This window comes from Larus michahellis, chromosome 16 (genome assembly GCF_964199755.1).
Source record: "Larus michahellis chromosome 16, bLarMic1.1, whole genome shotgun sequence".
Classification (NCBI taxonomy): domain Eukaryota; kingdom Metazoa; phylum Chordata; class Aves; order Charadriiformes; family Laridae; genus Larus; species Larus michahellis.
The window spans coordinates 1,363,892-1,381,826 of record NC_133911.1 but is presented as its reverse complement, the minus strand read 5'-3'; the positions used below and the strand labels follow the sequence as shown (position 1 = coordinate 1,381,826).

Genomic DNA, 17,935 nt, shown 5'->3' with positions numbered 1-17,935 from the left:
GGCACCGTTCCCAAAATGAAAGCAGCCTGTCTTGAGAGTCGACAAGCTTTAATGTTCCCAGAGTGTTTGTGTCTGACTAAGGACCCTAAGGTAAGGTGGGTAGGGCTCAAACTGCTTAATAAAAATGTTTAAGCAGGAAAAAAAACAACCTGGAGATGACTTTCTGATTTATGAGAACCGGGTAGATCCTGGTGTTAGCTCCAGGCCAGCGTAGTGACAAACACCAGGAATCCAGCTGCAGCAGCTACCGCGGAGCATCGCACCGGGACGCTTAACACTGCTCTCAAACTTGAGAAGGGTAAAACTCAGTTTCAAAAGCTACTTCTTCCCTGCTGGTCCATAATGAGAGGATCATCCTGGTATTGCACCTGGTTTGTCACCTGTGTGTTTTTGATGTCATTGCCATTCTCAAAAAAGGCGGCAAGGGGCCTGTCCGTGGAGGAGGCGCTGGCAGCATCTGGAGCGGCAGATCAGGAGCTTATCCGGCCGCGGTGATGGGCTGTGCGGCACTGGCAGGAATTGAAACTTCTGGTTGGGCTAACTGTTGCTCTGGTTTTAGCCTGTTTGGCACAACTGAGGATGTCATCGTCTGTGGATTATGCTATGAGACAGTAGTTGCCAGGTTTGCCTGAAGGCTCCTTAGAGCTGAACCCATGACTTTTTCGATAGTGGCTGTTAAAAAAAATAAAAAAGTAAAGACCCCATTTTGCAGATACAGAGCTTAAGCCCACAAAAAAAAAAAAAAACAGTGAGGGAAAATGGTTGCTAATCCCCTTAAAGGGCAGCCACAAGGAGTATTATTGACTTGCTGTTCATTGGGCAAAAAGGAGGGGGTGTCTTTGGGGGATTAAGCTGCCAACCATCTTCTGACATCTGAAGGAGCAAATGCTCTGACCTTCAGCGTAGAGCTTTGCAGTGTCTCGTTCTGTACCTAGCAACCAGATGAGTTTTCATCCTGACCGGTCCTTTGGAGTCTTGAAGCTGTGGCATATTGGAACATGCTCTGTGAAATGCTTTCCGTCCTTCTCCAGCCTGAAGCTCTCGTTTGTGGCTGGCCGCTTTCTGAGGTGGTCGGTAAGGCAAACCGAGTGCAGTGTGTAAAGGACTGGGCTGCAGGTAATGGAGATGTGTTGAAATCTCTTGCAGTACTTCAAAATCTTGAATGCTAATGCAAAATAGCACGAGGGGTGACTTCTTCTAGCTGATATTTCTGGGGCTGTGCAGCACACTGTGACCATAGCTGCTTTCTCAGTCACTGTTGAGTTATGAAAAGTGGAAAAAGTTAGTGTGGTGTCAGGTATTGCTTTAACCAGGGCAGTTGGGCGGAAAGGAGAAGGAGCTGAACTCCTGGGAGTTCAGCTTTGAGGTGCTGTTGTGCTGGTCTTACCGTAGAGTCATTTAGGTTGGAAAAGACCCTTGGGATCATCGAGTTCAACCATCAACTCCACTCTACAAAGTTCTCCCCTACACCACATCCCCCAACACCACATCTAAACGACTCGTAAACACATTCAGGGATGGTGACTCCACCACCTCCCTGGGCAGCCTATTCCAGTGTCTGACCACTCTTTCTGGGAAGAATTTTTTTCCTAATGTCCAGCCTAAACCTACCCAACCTTATCTCAGTTTTTAGTGGGATTTTCTCAAGGACCTAAGCTCTTACTAAAGCCCTGTTAACAGATGCATGTGACTGCTTATTTCTCCACGTCCCTCCCTCCTCACCTCCATGGAAAGCTTTTGAGATGACTGCTGGCCTCCTTAATGCTGTGGTTTACTTCAGCTGTGGGAGCTGCTCAGACTTCAGTTTTGTGTTGAAGCAGAGCTTCCCTATTCCTAGGCGAGACCTCGACCGTCTCCGAGTAACCCTGCAGCACAGGGTGCAGGGACAGGTTGTTGGGCTTTTTTCAGTGGAAGGGATTCTTTGCCAAAGGCACTTTCTGAAATACTGCCTGTTGCGGTTCTGAAGATAAAGTGGTTATTGAAATTAAGGATACTGACCTCAGACAGTATATTCCTTAATGCTGAGTGTGTGGGTGTTGAAGGAGGAGGCTTTGGGTAGGTCCTCGGGCTCAGCTGTGTTGTAAACAAGTTAGTGGGGGAAGCGTTTTTGGTAGTGTTGGCTGCGCCATGTGGCAGGTCTGCCCTTGAGGCCAGGACTGTTGTGCCAGGTGCTGTTCAGAGGCAATATAACTTGGGTCTTCTGGGGCTGGGTTTTCCATTGAGATTGTGAGTGAATTTGGCAGAGTGATTTCGACAAACTCTATTGCTTCCTCCAAAGGTGGAGGAAAAGTTCCTGTTGAAGGGATGGACTCTGGATTGAATTCCGTAGGTGATCAGAAAGATGAACTTCAGCGAACTTGGTCCTGGGAGAAGAAGCCCCGTAGTTCTGTGCCTCGAAGGGCAGGGCCAAAGTTTATCAGTTCTCTCTTTGTGGGACCGTGTTTACTGTGTCAGGCCAAGTGTGAAGGTTGACATTTCTGTGGCGATGGGGGAAACCTCTGCAGTTACAGGCAAGAGCTGTTGCAGGTGTTTTGCTCAGTGGCTTTTACCCTCTTCTGTGCAGCGGTGTACCCGGTGTGCCTGTGCTTGAGAGACCTCATGGAAACAGCTCTTGCATCCCTGTTCCAAATTGAATTGTCCCGTTAACAGCCTTAACGGTAATAGCATTGTAAGCCTAATGGCTTCTCTTATCCTGTGCGGATGACTCTGGTACAAATCATCAGGGGTGGTCTGGCAAGGTGAGTCGGACATGATTTAAAGATGGCTTATTCACATCCTCTTAAATGTGCTTCTCTTTTTTTTCTTTTTTTTTTTTCTTTACCAGGTTTTTGATAACTATGCTGTAACGGTGATGATTGGAGGAGAGCCTTACACCCTAGGCCTCTTTGATACCGCAGGTGAGAAATCAAGTGCTCGTGTCATTGTAACCGCCCGAGATTTAGTTGGGGTGATATTGAACATGAAGACATGCAGTTGGTTCTTTTTTTTTTTTTTCTCTTTTAAGAAAGAGAAAAAGCTTTCTTGACCCTTCTTTCTTCTTTCCTGACCTTTGGGTCACTAAATGGAGTTTATTTAAAAACAAACCCACCCCAAAACCAAACCAAACCAAGAAAACTTTACACTTCCTTTAGAGCTTTTTTATTTTGTGACACCAGATGACAAGTTTCACACTTTCACCTCTAGTCTAGGGGATACCTGAAAGATAAGGGGGTTCTGTGTTTTTAAGCAAAATTAAAGGAGAAAATTGTGTTGAATAAAATATGTGGATTGTGTGTGGTTTTTATTTAGTAAATAGCCTATTTTTTGACCAAACCTCAAGACAGAATGACTAACATTAGAACATCTGAGATGTGCGTGTGGCATGTGCCTTGTTCTTAACGTGGCTGAAATCAGGATGTTTGAGAGAGTTTATGAAACTCCACACCTGTGTTTTTTTTTTTTAAATAAAAAAATATATCTGCGGGCTTCTTTTGTTTATGGTTATTAGAGTGTTATCTCAGGTTCTGGCTGGAGAAATGTACAGTGATTAAACAGCTACACACATGGCTTTGCATATGCGAATATTTAGCAAGAAAGGGTAGAAGCTGGTTCAACTGCTCGTTACCCAGTCCCCAACTTGTGCTAGTGCCAAAGTGGTGCGGCAGCACCAGGTGTGGTGAACTCTCCTTCAGGAGAGTCCTTCCAGAGAGCTTAGGTGGTGAGCTGTTGCCTAAAATTGTCTTGCTGGAACTTAATCTGACTGTTTCCAGATGTATTCTTACAGATGCGTCATTAGCGGCTTACTTGATTAATGAAATGATCTTACACTTCCAATTAAACCCTGTAGCTTCAATTAGCTCTTCCCATTCTTCACCTCAGTGTGATTTGGGTGTTAGTTATTGCAGACTCCCTAGTTCATGGGTAAGGAGCTGGGCAAAGAGGCCCCTTCCCAAGGGTTGTGTAGGCTGCTGTGGGACCGGTGCTTAGCTGGGTATCAGCTGTAGCCTCCTGGGCCCCGCGCGGGCAGAAACTGTGTGAGGTCCTTCTCTGCCCGGTTTCCTTTGGGTTCAGGCCTCCGTGAACTGTTGCACCTCTAGATCCGCGCATCCACGTACTGTCTGTCAACAGGAGTGCGCTAATCCAGCCGGGAATTCTGAAAACTTACCAAGCGGCTTTAGTGCACGGAGGTGACTTTACGCACTCGTGGATATAAAGACTTTCCTTTCAGAGCTGGGCTGCTGAAATGGGAGGCTTTTCTTCTTTAAAGGTCACCTGCGTTTTTGCGTTGAGCGGTGCGTTTTTGCGTTGAGCGGTGCGTTTTTGCGTTGAGCGGTGCGTTTTTGCGTTGAGCGGTGCGTTTTTGCGTTGAGCGGTGCGTTTTTGCGTTGAGCGGTGCGTTTTTGCGTTGAGCGGTGCGTTTTTGCGTTGAGCGGTGCGTTTTTGCGTTGAGCGGTGCGTTTTTGCGTTGAGCGCATTACGATTTAAGGAGCCAGCACATGCTGCAGAACTTAACGATGGATAAAACCCATATTACAGTAAAATTAAAAAAAAGTCTTTGTTTTGAACTTGTACTATGAAGATAAAGCTTTTTAGAGTAGGTCTGTTACAGTCACAAGGTATTGTGGTCAGTGCTTAGCTCCTCTGTGTCCAGCCAAGCATGATGGCTGTAACAAGCTGTTTAGACCTCCGTCTTCAAACAGATGTTCTTCTACTAAGATCTCCCAGGTGTTGAGTCATCGCCTTCAAGATCTCAAAGGTCTGTGTCCTGTATGAATGGCGAGAGAGCATCAGTTGAAATCCGAGGCATTTGGAACAAGTGTTCCCGCTCTGGTTGCCAGCAAGTACAGCAGCTCCTCTAGTGCCAGGTTTGCTTTCTAAAAACCGAGCGCAACTGAATGGAGCAGGAGGAGGCTCAAGAATGAGCTGAGGCAGAGTGTGGGGCTGGGGGGTCAGTGCTGATGGTGGCCTGCAGGGACTGCCCGCTCTCCTGCGGACCCAAAGGGAAGAGCCTGGCTTCCTCTGAAGCACGGCCCGTGCCGGGGCTTTGGTGCGTTTTTAGGGGAATGTTGCTGGAAGGCCTCAACACATTGACCTGTACCGGCAGCCTTCTCCTCTCGCTGCTTGGAGGACGCTTCACTAAGTGTTTGCAAGCACAGGTCAGAACGGTCTAGTGAACAAAACCGTTCTGGTTTTTTTTCTCTCCAAACTGCAGTGTTTTTGCAGAGTAAAGAAATTTGATGGCATAATACTTGTAATGAATGGACTAGGTGCAGAAGATCTCCTCTATAACCAGATCTGTGGTCTGCAACTTTTTGTTGTAATTGCAGAAAGTGTTACACAGTCTGAGGGCGTTTGATCTAAACCTGTATTAAGAGTGTACTCCCAGCAGAATTCCCAGCTCTCCTGTGACTTCAAGCAGCTCGTTGTTACACAGCAACTGAGTGAGTTCTGTATTTGAAAACCAGAGTCTTCAAATGTTTGGGTTCAGGGCACGTGTATTTGCTGAGGAGTTAGGATTAATCACAATCATGCTGTTGTGCTGGAGCATGCATTCGAACTCCCTGTGAAGGGCGGTGTTTCATTATCTGGTTCTAATACTGTGTTAATTTGCTCCTCTTCTAGGTCAGGAAGACTATGATAGATTACGACCCCTCAGCTATCCACAGACAGATGTATTTCTGGTCTGTTTTTCAGTGGTGTCTCCTTCTTCATTTGAAAATGTGAAAGAAAAGGTTGGTCAAACTCTGCTTGAAAAGGGGGCTGCTGCAGTGATTTTTGGAAATAGGTCAGGAATTATCTTGGCTGGTTAGTAACAAATACTGTGTCTTCTCTGTCTTCAGTGGGTACCTGAAATTACTCACCACTGTCCAAAGACTCCTTTCCTGCTTGTTGGGACCCAGATTGATCTAAGAGATGATCCCTCAACAATTGAGAAACTTGCCAAGAACAAGCAGAAGCCCATAACTCCAGAGACGGCTGAAAAACTGGCCCGGGACCTGAAGGCTGTCAAATACGTGGAATGCTCTGCGCTTACGCAGGTGAGAGTTGGTCTTTGACCATTTTTGCTTGCTTATATTCCAGACTTTTTTCCAGTTATGGGGAAAACCAGCTCCGTATGGATGTGAAAGGGTTTAAGTTCTGTTTCTGCTGTTGCCCCAGCGGCTTTGTCCTGTTGTTCTAAAGCGCAAGGAGTTGGCAGTGGTACAAAGAAAATCAGCCTGTGAAGATTAGGCGTAGTGTAGAGGGGTGATGGAGGAGGATGCGCTCGCTGTGTTTGCTTTTGTGCTGGAGGAAAACAGCTACTGAAGACTGAAAGGTGTGTTATGGGCAGTAAACGGGTTAGGACGCAGCATGCAGCTCACTACTGAAGAGAGCAGGCAAAGAAAAAAAAATTGCTTGGAAAAAATCAGTTCTGGTACTTGTAAGACTAGGAGCCTTCATACTTGGAGAGCTGCTTTCTCTTCCTGTGCCGTCGGTGGTGAGCTACGTTTCCTGTGTCCGCCTTGAGATGGAAGTTCTGTTGAAACAGAAAATAACAGTGGAGTTGTTAAGACATAAACGTGGTGATGTTGTGCGACTTAACTTGCGAACAGGAGTTAAAAGCCAACTCAAATAGCTGATTTGAGGCCAGCAAACCTGATTATCCTTTCCCTTTAAATTAGGAATGCTAGGGTGGGGTGGATGGGAGCCATCGGCTGGCTAGCTGGCTTGTTGCCTTGACTTTGTATGCCCTGGGAACGTAATTTTGCATGCCTGCTCTTGCAGAATTGACTACAACTCTTCAGCAATTTCCTTAATGCTACTCTAAAGAATTTGTCCATGTCTGATGTGCATGGAACGAGGGGCGCACAGTATCAAGTCCCTCGCTCTCTTCAGTTTTGTTGCGCATTCATCTCTGTCTTGAGCACAAAACTTTATTGCTAAACTTCACGAAGCCTGACGTTCTGCTTACTTGCACCTTTTGCCCAGATTGCATGTTGACTCTTCCATTTGGGATCCTGAGACTATTTTATTTTTTTTTTTTTTTGTAACAAAGCTTTGCCTGAGTGTTTGCTGAGAAGGAAGAAGCTTTTGAAATTGTGCCGGGCGCCAGTGGTGTGGTGGCGAGGCACACGGCAGTTCAGCCTGGGAATCCCTGATCAAAAGGTGCTCTTGGCTGTGCTTCCTTACTGCCCACGTGCAAGCTCAGGGTTATTTGTGCTTGAGCTAATTCTTAGATCCATTCAGTCCTGAAATACCACTTACGATGGTGTCTGGCCCATCTTGAATTCTGCTGCTACCTGGGCTGTAGAACCTGCTAGCTGGATAAACACATACCGGGACTTTTTGTCCTGTATTGCTCACCGAGACCCTTTCCTCTGTAGCTTTAAACTCGCCTTGCTTAGTCTGCTCAAATTGCATGGAAGCACTTAGAATTACCAGGGTAAGAGTTGATATGATTAAAAAATTCTAGTGTTTATCCATTCTTTTTATTTCCAGATAGACTAAACTGTATCTGTTGCAGAGAACAGCTTTATGCACTTGGAGGCTCAGCCTGAATTTCTTGCAGAGCATTAGTGCTTGTTGCACCCGTTGATGGTGTCAGGAATCAAGAGTAAATGTGGGCGGAAGGTTCAGAAGCCTCCTCGCCTGGAAGACTAGTCGGTTTGCATCTGCTCTATTCTTCATTTATTGTCAGACCCACAAAACACCTCTTCCTCAGCCAGTAACAGCTGCCAAGCAGAAGTGTAGATCTCTCTGAAGGGTTGTGTGAAGCTCCCAGCAGTGATCTGGCTGCTAAACGCGGAGGTCGGCTGCCTTTCCTGGCCAGGAGGGTGGTTTTCCTGCCCGCAAGGCGGTGTTGTACTAGCTGGTTTCAACTGAAGCTAGACGCAGCTGGGGTGGTTCAGGCTCTCTTTACCTTGGCTTCGGTCTGCGCAGTTCACTTCAGCAGTCCAGCCTGGGGTTTTTTTCCCCTTCCCAAGTAATTTACAAATGACTTTGGCACCACAGTAGCAAGTAATCATAAAATCATGGAGCCAGAGTATGTCTCTCTTTTTTTTTTTTTTTTTTTTTTTTTGTCTTGGGAGGAAGAATTTTCTTGTCTGTGTGGAAGAATCGATGTTCTGAAAGTACTCGGGTGAGCCGTAAGAGGCTGAGTTTCTGAATCTTTTCTGCAAAGCCAGAATATCTCCTTCTCCCCGAGTTGGGATGGCTCTGCAGGACTGAGGAGTCGGTTCCATCCCCCCGTTCTTCAGGTTGTGGAATCTGTTTGTGTGATGAAGGCACTTTCGATGTCTGTCTTCAACTTTTCTCTTCGAAATAGTACCTAATAGCACTGTAAAAAGTAGGTGGCACTTTTCTGTTGGGAAAAGGTGACGGACAAACAGATTACAACTAAAATGGTTGTTGTTTCTTCTACATTTAGGAGTTAAATGTCTGAGCGGCTTTTCTGAAGCTCAGTGCTAGTACCCGACCCAGGGGGGAACTTGGGATTCTGTTCCTTTCCCTCTGATATTGGGTTGACAGTTTTGACACTGATTTATGAAGTGTCTTAAAGTGTCCGTGAATGGAGGGGGTAAAGGGAGCCCGAGCTCAACCCGCTCCCCAGTGCAGCAGAGGAGCCACGTTACTTTAACCGGAGCGTGGAGGTGGCATCGAACACCGTTCCCTTCCTGTGGTTACTCTTGTACCATCCAGGCTCTTAACCCCAGTGCCATTTTCACAACAATTTTGTCCCTGTCCATTTTTTTTTTCCCCCTCTTCCCTTATCCCAATTTTCTTTTTTGCTAAGTCCTTCAAAAAGAATCTCAAATTCTGTTCTCTTAAATTAATTTCTCCTGTGCAATGGGAAAACAAAAGAGGAGTCCCGGAGCAGGAGAATTAAGGAAGCGTGTTTTTTTGACTCTTGCCCTGCCCGGGTTCTTAATCTATCTAACAGTACGTAATTGAGTTTACACTACAGTCTTGTTCTTGCAGAGAAAGAAAACCTAATTAGTGCTCAGACTTCGCATAGGCATTATTTATCTGAAGCCTGTAGCTCTTTTGTCAGCCTGGGTTGCAACTCATTACAAAAAAAAAAAAAATAATAATAAATGTACAGAATGATTTTTACATGGTAATTTCCTTGACTTCTGTGCTTTCGAGTATAATCTTGCATGTAACATGATGGACTTAAATGCTTCCAGATGGAATTGCCTTTGCGTTCTCTCACGTGTGTGCTTCGGTAAAACAAAGATTAAAGACCTTCTAAAGGGGATATATCCAGTCTAACCTGTGAGGGCGAAACGAGTTACATTTGAATGATTTAAAAATAAAAACCTTAATTTTGCAAGGACTACTAATTGTTTACAGGAAGTAATTTAAGCTTTTTTTCTTCCTCTGTCTGTGGCTGGGATAAAGCAGTTCTGAATTTCTGAAGGTCATGCTCACGACAGTAGATTTAGGCGAGTCCAGTTAGCACAAACCGAGCCAGGTTTCAGCGCTGGTGGCCCTGCGGAGCTCGGCCGCCTGGCGCGGGAGCGGTGACACCCTCAGTGTCCTGCCGTGCCCGCAGCCAGCGCAGCGCATGCTTCCTGCCCGCTCTCACCCCCGCAGGCTCCTTGCAGCTCCCTGACTGCTCCTCCGGTGTTGGATCGCAGTTATTCCAATCCTAACGCTGTTTCTGTCCTCCCGTGACGTGAGTGGTTATACTTGCTTTGGGAACTGAACTGAATAACTGAAATCACCGTTTCCGTGCTGGCTCTCGATGTGCAAATAGCAGCACTGGTAAGGTATCGCATCGCTTCTTAAAAGACCGATAGCTGATGTCTGAAGATGACGGTGGCTTATCAGGGAGGTCCTGCTTCCATCCCAGAGCTGTTTTCCCCGCCGTCTGGAGATGTTCAGTTATTCAGGGGCTGAATTCACGAAGCGGAGGAGTGGTTTGAAGCCTTTGCTCTGCACTGGCTGCCGCCGGGCTAGCTGGGAGCAGCGAGTCCGTGCACCCGACGTGCTTGCCAATCCACAGTGGGTGACTAAAAAAGGTTTACCTGCCCTTTGGCATCCCTGTGGTGGGGCAAGCTGCTCTCTGCTGTGTTTATTCCCCTGTAAACTCCCTAAGTGTATATTCAGAAACCACCATCTTTTGTGTGGCCGCTCCCACCCCCACGTTCCTGCCACTTGCCGCTGTGTGTGTGCCGCCGCCCTTCTGGGCGTTCATTTTGTCTAACTTGGTCTGTCCCACGTTCTGTCTGTCTGTGGCATTGACTTCCGGGTCATCTGAAAGAGATTTCCTCCTGGGATCTACTTTGTTTTTTTTGCAAAGTAAATCTGTTTACTGCCTCTGTGAATTCAGCCCGGTCTATCCTGAATGCTCTTTGTATCTGCTTGTTTTTCTCTAATCCTCTAACCTGGCTGCTGTTTTTTCTCCTCCCCTCTGTCTTGTAGAGAGGTCTGAAGAATGTGTTTGATGAGGCTATCCTAGCTGCCCTCGAGCCTCCGGAAACTCAGCCCAAAAGGAAGTGCTGTATATTCTAAACTTTCTCCTTCCCCTCTTGCTGCTGCTTCCTCTGTCCCACTACTGTAGAAACCTGGTTAAAAAACAAAACAAAACAAACAAAACCGAATAAAACCACCTTGATTGAAAGCTGTTGCGTCTGCTTACCATCTCAGAGCAACCTCTGTATTAGCTCTTGGACTGAAAACGATACTTAAGGTCTTTAGTAAAACGTTGTGACCGTGGAACATGAACTGGACTCGCTTAACTCTCTGCTGCTTGGGTTGCCAGATGTGGGTAGCTTTATAATTCAGGCCGTTGGGGGAAAGGATTTGGCTACATCATTATTTAAAGAAAGATCAAAAGAATGAGACGTGATGTTTGATCTTCCTGAATCCAACTGGAAGAAACAATACCGTGGTGTGTTTTTTTTTTTCAATTTCTCCTTGTGACTCTTGTTAACTGTATTTGCATGACAAAAGTACATGAAACGGTGATCTGCAAGTTACGCTGTAATGTGAAGGGTTTTCTGGTTCTCCTTTGTGCAGTGAGATGTTTTTCTGTTGCCGTTGCTTTGGCTGTCTGTGCTGTAGTGGAGTATTTGTCGGTCCTTGGGGGGAAGGAAATATCAATGTACTTGCTACTGCTTTATGAACTGTTAAAATTCTTGCTTTCACTAACGTGGTAGACCTCTTCATTTCAATAATAGATCCTTAAAGCCTGTTACTGTAAGATGTAAAGCTGCTTCTTACTCTCATGCTTCTGATTTTCATTGTTTTAAGGAGAAAACATCAATTGTAGCTTGTCTTTAAATTTTGGAATTAAAAATTGCGGTTGTTTGTATAAATGACTGATGAAGCTTTATTCCGATTTGCACCTCCTGGCTTCAGTTTAACACTTAACGCAACGTACAGTCCCCGCTTCGTACTCCTCCCATCTTGACTTCTCTGCTCCCCTGCACAGCTTCTGGGCTCTACCTGGCTGCTTCTAACCCTCGGGTGGTCGGGGCCGGCAGCCTGACCAGAGCGTGTACCGGACCCGTGTATCGTTGCATGCTTGCCTTGTCTCCCCTCCTCCTGCCACACGGGTGTCTGCACTGCGCGCTCCAGATCGAGCTCTTCCATTTGAATGCGGCACTTTCTGCTTTGTCATTAGCATGTGAACCGTGTGAGTAGCCAACTAATCGTAAAAATTGCCTTAAGGAAACGACTTTGGTACGTGCGTGTTGCTTCTTGTGAAGTATACTGGTCTAGTCTCAAAGGATTCGCGTTCCTGTTCAGAAAATCCGATGCTGTGCTAAGGAACTGCGAACCGTGGCACCGCAGCTTGGACCTGAGCAAAAGGAGACTCTGGGAGTCGTAGAGACAAACAAACCTCCGTTCGTCGTTAGAGGGGTTTGTCTGCCACGTGGCTTTCTGTGGTTTTGTTTGTGTGAAAACTCAAAAATGAGACTGCCCCTTTCTCTCTTTGCCCCTTTTCAGAAAGGCCTAAAGAATGTATTTGACGAAGCGATATTGGCTGCCCTGGAGCCTCCGGAGCCGAAGAAGACTCGCAGGTGTGTGCTGCTATGAACGTCCCTCCAGAGCCCCTTCTGCAAAGCTGGTGTTTGATGTCATACTAAAAAGCAATGTTTAAATCAAACTAAAGATACAAATTTTAAAATTTGTTTTCGCAATAATGACAAATGCCCTGCACTCCCATCTCCCCCACACGATCCCTGTGTGAGATGAGAATGTTAGTGTTTATTCCCCAGTGCCCCCTCAATTCAGTTAAACTAGTTAATTTTGAGTAATTATGTATTATCAGAAAACACTGATCAGTACTAGTTTTTTATTTTGTTTACTATTTCTAATTTTTTTTTTGTTGTTTAAAATCCAGGCATGCTTGTGATGACTTTTTCTGTAACAGACTAATTCTAGGCTGTTTTACTGAAGCCTTGTCCCTTACGCCAGTCTGGCGAGACTTGGTTCTGGTTTCGAGAACTTCTGGGGCTGTTCTGCAGCCAGCCAGCAGCCTGGGTGTGAGCAGACTTTAGTTCTAAAGACAAATACAGGAAAGTAAAATGTCCCAAGCTGGTGCTCCTCTAAGGAGGAGTGTAGAAAATGTATCTGCATCTCCTCTGAAGTTGCCTTGTATCTCTTCCCCTGGCTTTCCACTGTGCAGGTCATAATTTTCTACCCCATCCTCTAAGTTATGAAGCCTTAGGAATAGGAGAATCCCCTCTGGATGCACCATCAGACTTGAAACTAGCTTGCCGGTCTCGTCCTTAATATTTGACATGATAAGCTTTTGTCACGTGATGAAGAGATAACTGCACCTTTTAAAGCATGCCCAGCTGATTCAGTTGGCTTTTAACAAATCCATCTTCTGCCAATCCTTAATTAATAGAGAAACACTTAGGATGACCAGCGCGCACGCTGCTGTTTGGACGCTCTGAAAGGACCTGGCCTATGTTAAGACGAGTTTTGGAGCTGGCCCTGGTGGTGCATCTCTTCCTGGCTGGCTTGGCATCCGTCAGGGAGGGGCGGAAAGACAGACCTGTGTCAGTAGGAGGGAACTGCAGGGAGGGGGTTCTAGCGTTTAGTTTGGCACCATGTAGGGACCAGTCGAGGGAATCCCCTTTTTCTGCATTTTGCCGTAAGTAATCTTGAACCGTAAGATGGGCTCCAGCATGCTGAGGATTGTGTGCAGGGTCTTTACATGGACTGACTGCAGCGTTGGAGGGTTTTTACCAAAAATATATTTTGGCTTGCAAATTCAAAGTGGATTTTTTTTTTTTTTAAGACTTAGGGAATCTTCTCCATCTTCCAAAATTCCAATTTCTTGTAGACTCATTAGTGTTGAACGGATGCTTTTTCATGTCTAAGTTCTTTGTATATGCATTCTTTTCAGATGTATTAAACATAAAGTATCTTCACAAGCCTGCCTGAGGGTAGTTATTTCTCTTGCCTTTCTCTTGAGCGTGAAGAACTTGTAAAACACAGCTTTTATCCCTTGCAAGCCCGCTCTCCTCCTTGCAAGTTAGTTCGGGTCTTTCCTTAACGCTTAATCCCGTCAGTTCGTGTCTTCCCTCATCTCTGCTGCTGGCCTCGGCTCTGTCAAGGCTGCTCCCATCTTTGATGCAGAGTCTTTGCTCTCATACCCAGCTCTGAAGAGAGGGCGCGGTGGTCCTTAACGAAGGCAATACTGCTGGTTGTGCATGTTCCCGAACGTTAACAGTTGGCTTTTGGGGCTTATTGGACTCTTGCACCTCTTCTGTCTTTGGGGAAGTCTCCTGTTGTTCCCTGTTCGTGGGCAGATAGCAAAAACTCGGAGGGGACAAATGACATCGTACCTGTCTCCCTCCCCAAAACGCACAGGATGTACTACACCTTTTTGTTAATTCTCCAAAGAAGCGGTGAAGTCTTACACTGTGGATGCATAATTTGTATTAATTATTAAAGCACACTTCAAGAGCCTCATTAAAGGTCACTTTTATTTTCAGAAGCTGACTTGGGGGTACTGTAATCCAAAAGCCTGGTGGAGAATGTGCATGTTTTCGTAGCGATCAGTGCTGCCGCTCAACTTTGCGGTTCAGTTTTTCATTGCCGTCTTCTGTGGGGAGGCTGGGCTGTAGGTCTGAGGCTCCCGGTTGCAAGTACTGCTGGTACTCATGGTGCTGGGTGCCAGCTGGGCATTGATGGCCACTCTGTGTGCGTACGGCGGACTGACACGGGCTTCTGCACCTCCTAATAGCTAAAGCCAATTCCTGTGTCCAAAGCTAGCAGCAAGACTGGTGACCAAGGGATCGCGTGTGTGAAATTAGGCAGGAAACGGCCTCGGAAGTGGAGGGAGAAGCCCTCAGAGCTTGTGCTTCACGTAGCAGGGTTACCCAGTCGAGCTTTTTCTGTCCTGGATGCATCCTTACATGGGGGTTACCTATAGCTATCTGGTCCCTCTGCGTACATTTTCTGGCAGTGACCTGTGCCAGTCCTTTTATGCAGGTCCATTTGGCTAGGCAATAAAGTCTGTTCTGTTAAATTGATGCCATGAAGTTAAATTTGGCTCCGGAGGGGATCCCGCAGGAGCTGGATGATGGAAAAACATCCTTTTCAGAGAGCAGCGCCGCTTCCTTCCTCTCTGTGTTGCTTTGCGGAAGTCCATCTGATCGCTGCATGACTCTGCTAGGACATAGCTGTCCCAGTCCAGAGAGGGGACGAGATGCTGGAGTTGGTTGAACAAGCTCAAACAGCTGAGCTCAGGGGCTTTTTCAGGCCTTGCCTTTTTTCCTCTGGAGCTCAGCAGCGGCGTCTCTCTCGAGCTGCCTGTGTGAGATGTGCTCTGCGTTGCCAGGTTATACGAGCTTCTCGTAAGAGCGCCTTGGTGACTCTCTTCCCTCCCTGTGCTAAGGCATGGCAGAAAGGGGCAAAAGCAGGCAACCCCAGCTCTTTCTTCACCTTCTGGGACTGCGGCTTTCAGCTAGCAGGTTTGAAAGCGAAGGTCTTGGAGGCAGGTGGGAATACTTGGCACTTCCCTTGGCACTAGTGTGGCAAGGTAGTATGCCGCATGAATCATAGAGTCATAGGGTTGGAAGGGCCCTCTGGAGATCACCCCGTCCAACCCCTTGCCAGAGCAGGGTCACCCAGAGCAGGTTACGCAGGAACGCGTCCAGGCGGGTTTGGAATGTCTCCAGAACACTGAGCTGGGATTGCTTCATGTTACCGTTTTTACAATTTTTTACTCGCCTGTCTGAAGGTGCCCCGGCAGCTCGGTGTTGTCTTCCTTCTCACCTGTGAGGATTCTTGAGGTGTAGCAGCTCACTATCGCAAACAGTGCGTGAGGTCTGGGCTGGCTGCTCGACCAACTGCTACGTGTGCCCGTAATGTCTCTTGTAAAGGGCCAGCAATCTCTGGTGGGAAGGCATCTGAGAATCCTAGTAAAATTGCTCCAAGGACCGAAGGCTGCATGGAAACCGAAGAGCAGTTCCCTGTTTTAGTAGCTGGGACGCACAGGACTCTCAATGAGATCTTTTGGTTATTCGTGTAACTCTTCTGTCAAACTTCTCCTGCACAAGCGCTAGGTTAGTGACGTCTGGTTTTCAGTTGGGTCTCATGTGAACCTCTGGTTCCTAGTACTAAGTCGGTTTTGCTTAAAGGTAGGTAGTGAGCGGAGCTCTTGCTTCTCTTGGCTACTCCAAACAAGTGCCTCTGTGTCTTTATCACCTTCTTGATGTCTCCGAAGCAGTGACCGTCCCCTTTCCCTGCCTCAGCTGCGTGTTCCCACGCCATCCTTCGCATTAGCTCCGTTAAGCTACACAAGGAGACGATTACATTCACTAATTGCACGGAAGTGTAACATCTTGCAGGATACTTTCCTGCTGAACTAGTGGACTCTGCTGCCTGTTTTTCGTGGTCAAGCCGATGCCAAAATGACTGTAAGGGAGGAGGTAGGAGAGCAGATCTGGTGTAGAGGGTTAGGGAGGAGGTGGGAGCATGCACACAGTCTGACCAGTTCGGCTGTATTGGGTAAACGCCTGCATGCCGTGGTGACAAATAGCATGAATCAGTTTGTTTTCCCACTGTGCTTGTTGTCAACAGAGTTGAAATATGGAAATGAAGGAGTATCAGCTAAATAGGCAAGTACTTAATGTGGAGAAAAGCGCTGCCTTCCTTGGAAGGGCCATACTTGCATCAGAAATGCAAAACCAGAGGTTGGACTCCAGGGTTGATAACTGGTGGGAAGAGCGCTCCAGGGCAGCAGTTGCTTTCCCACACCCTTGTGCTCGGTCCCTCCTTTACTGGTTTATTTAAGAGGTGGAAACTTCCCCCTGTGTATAAACTGACCTGAGTAACGCTGCTGTTCGTGTAGCTCCTGGTGCAGGCATGGTCTCCGCGTGGCCGCTGTAACTCAGACTGGTGCTGAGGTTATGTTAACCTGGTGGCTGTTTTTTTTCTCCTCGAGCTTCTCTGTGCTGTGCCATCAGGAGCACCTTGGAGGACGTGAGCTTTTCCTTGCTCTCCCTTGTCTGCTTCCCTGTGTCGGGAGAAATGGTGCTGCTGAACAACACGGTCGTCTTTTCCTAAGCGCTTGGGAGCTGAGCGAGACAGGCTGAGCTCTGCAGCTTGCCCAGGAGGGAGTGCGTTTGCTCAGCCGTATTCTTTACCCCTCTCCTTCCCAGTAATGGGCTAGTTCTTGCCGTCAGCGCTGCGCATCATGCTTGTGTAGGTGTGGCCCTTATTAAAACAAGGGTAGGGTATCTTGTAAGGAAAGATGAGCACATCTGATAAGGCCTCTGAGAGAAGAGCTTTTTCGAGCAACTGCATCTTCACCAGCACCACTGAGTCACCCAGGCTCCTTCGCCGTTTGTTCCGCGGTATTGCCCAAACTGTGGTACGCCACCGGGCAGACGCTGCCCCTTGCCCGAAAGGCTTTTGGAGCAGCGCGCTGTCTCATCCGACCCGGGATGGTCCTCTCCATTCTTTGCTGCCTCTGCTTGGGTTATGTCTGTCCGCTCTTCCTTTCTTAGGGGGCTCCCAGAAGGGCGATTTGCCGAGGTGCAGCTACTTTCTTGTTAGGTCAGACTGATGGGCAACTCTCCACGTTACCTGTACTCGACGTGCTCCGTTCCGCAGCCCAGAGTGGTTTTGGAGCGTGCTAGCTGGATTTGTATTAGGTAAAACTTAAATGGGATATTGTCCTGCGAGCAGCTGGGGTCTCTGGGACCCGGCTGGAGTGAGCTTGCAGGGCCCCTGGCAAGCGGGCTGTGTTGCTGTTGGGTATGGTTTCGCTTGGCAGATCTGCTCCTGCCGTCTCTGCCGTTTGCTGCAGTAGACACAGCTAAAAACGGACTGATGATTTTGGCCTTTCCCCAAGAGGCAGCAGTGTCCTCTGTTACTTGGCCACCATCTAGGTCTTATTTTGCAGCTGGTAGCAGCTGCCTCCTTTTAAAAACAGACTTGGAGGGGGATTTGCGAGAGCTGTTGTGTCAGCACTGCCCCCGACCCGGCCTTCCTGTTGCCTTAACTTACACCAACCGCTCTCCCTGTGCAGCCATTTTTATGTGGGGTGCTTCTGGGGTCCTGTGCTGGGGAGGTGCTGCTGCTCGGCTTCCCCTGCCTGCCCATCCTCTGCTTCCTCTGAGAAACGTTCCTCGCCGTTGCTCTCCTCAAGCCCTGGTCTCCTGTCCAAGGACTGCGAGTCACCGTTTGGCTGCCTGGAGACCTTCCTGCTAGTGAGCAGTAAGACAAATGGAGAAGATCACACGTGAAAGTGGAAAGTACTGCTTCAAAAACTGTAAAGAAGAATCCTAAAGTAATCGCTAAGAATAAATTAATTCTAGGCCCCCGCTCCTGGCAGTGTATTTCTGCTGGTTTTGTTACCTTAGTCCCAGTGGTGATCTGTTCCTTTCACGAGCTGAATCAGTTCCTGAAACCCAGCCTCGGAAAAAAGAAACCAGGAGCAGGGAGCTGTTGGTTGGCTGGGACTCTCCTGTGAACTCCTGCCCTAAAGGACTTGTGCAGG

General features: G+C 47.5%; 1 protein-coding gene across 4 annotated transcripts in view; it reads left to right on the top strand.

Moving 5' to 3' along the window:
* Positions 1-13,355, top strand: part of CDC42 (cell division cycle 42) — a 29,764-nt gene extending 16,409 nt beyond the window's left edge. For 2 of the 4 annotated variants that reach the window (XM_074560659.1, XM_074560660.1), the window contains exons 3-6: positions 2,825-2,897; positions 5,602-5,711; positions 5,820-6,017; positions 11,917-13,355. In XM_074560659.1, the coding sequence (XP_074416760.1) occupies positions 2,825-2,897; positions 5,602-5,711; positions 5,820-6,017; positions 11,917-12,006 (471 nt within the window). In that variant the 3' untranslated portion in view covers positions 12,007-13,355. Of the gene's footprint in view, positions 1-2,824; positions 2,898-5,601; positions 5,712-5,819; positions 6,018-10,386; positions 11,890-11,916 lie in introns of those variants that run through there. The other 2 variants (XM_074560662.1, XM_074560661.1) reach the window with 2 other exon arrangements.
* Positions 13,356-17,935: the final 4,580 nt, after the last annotated feature.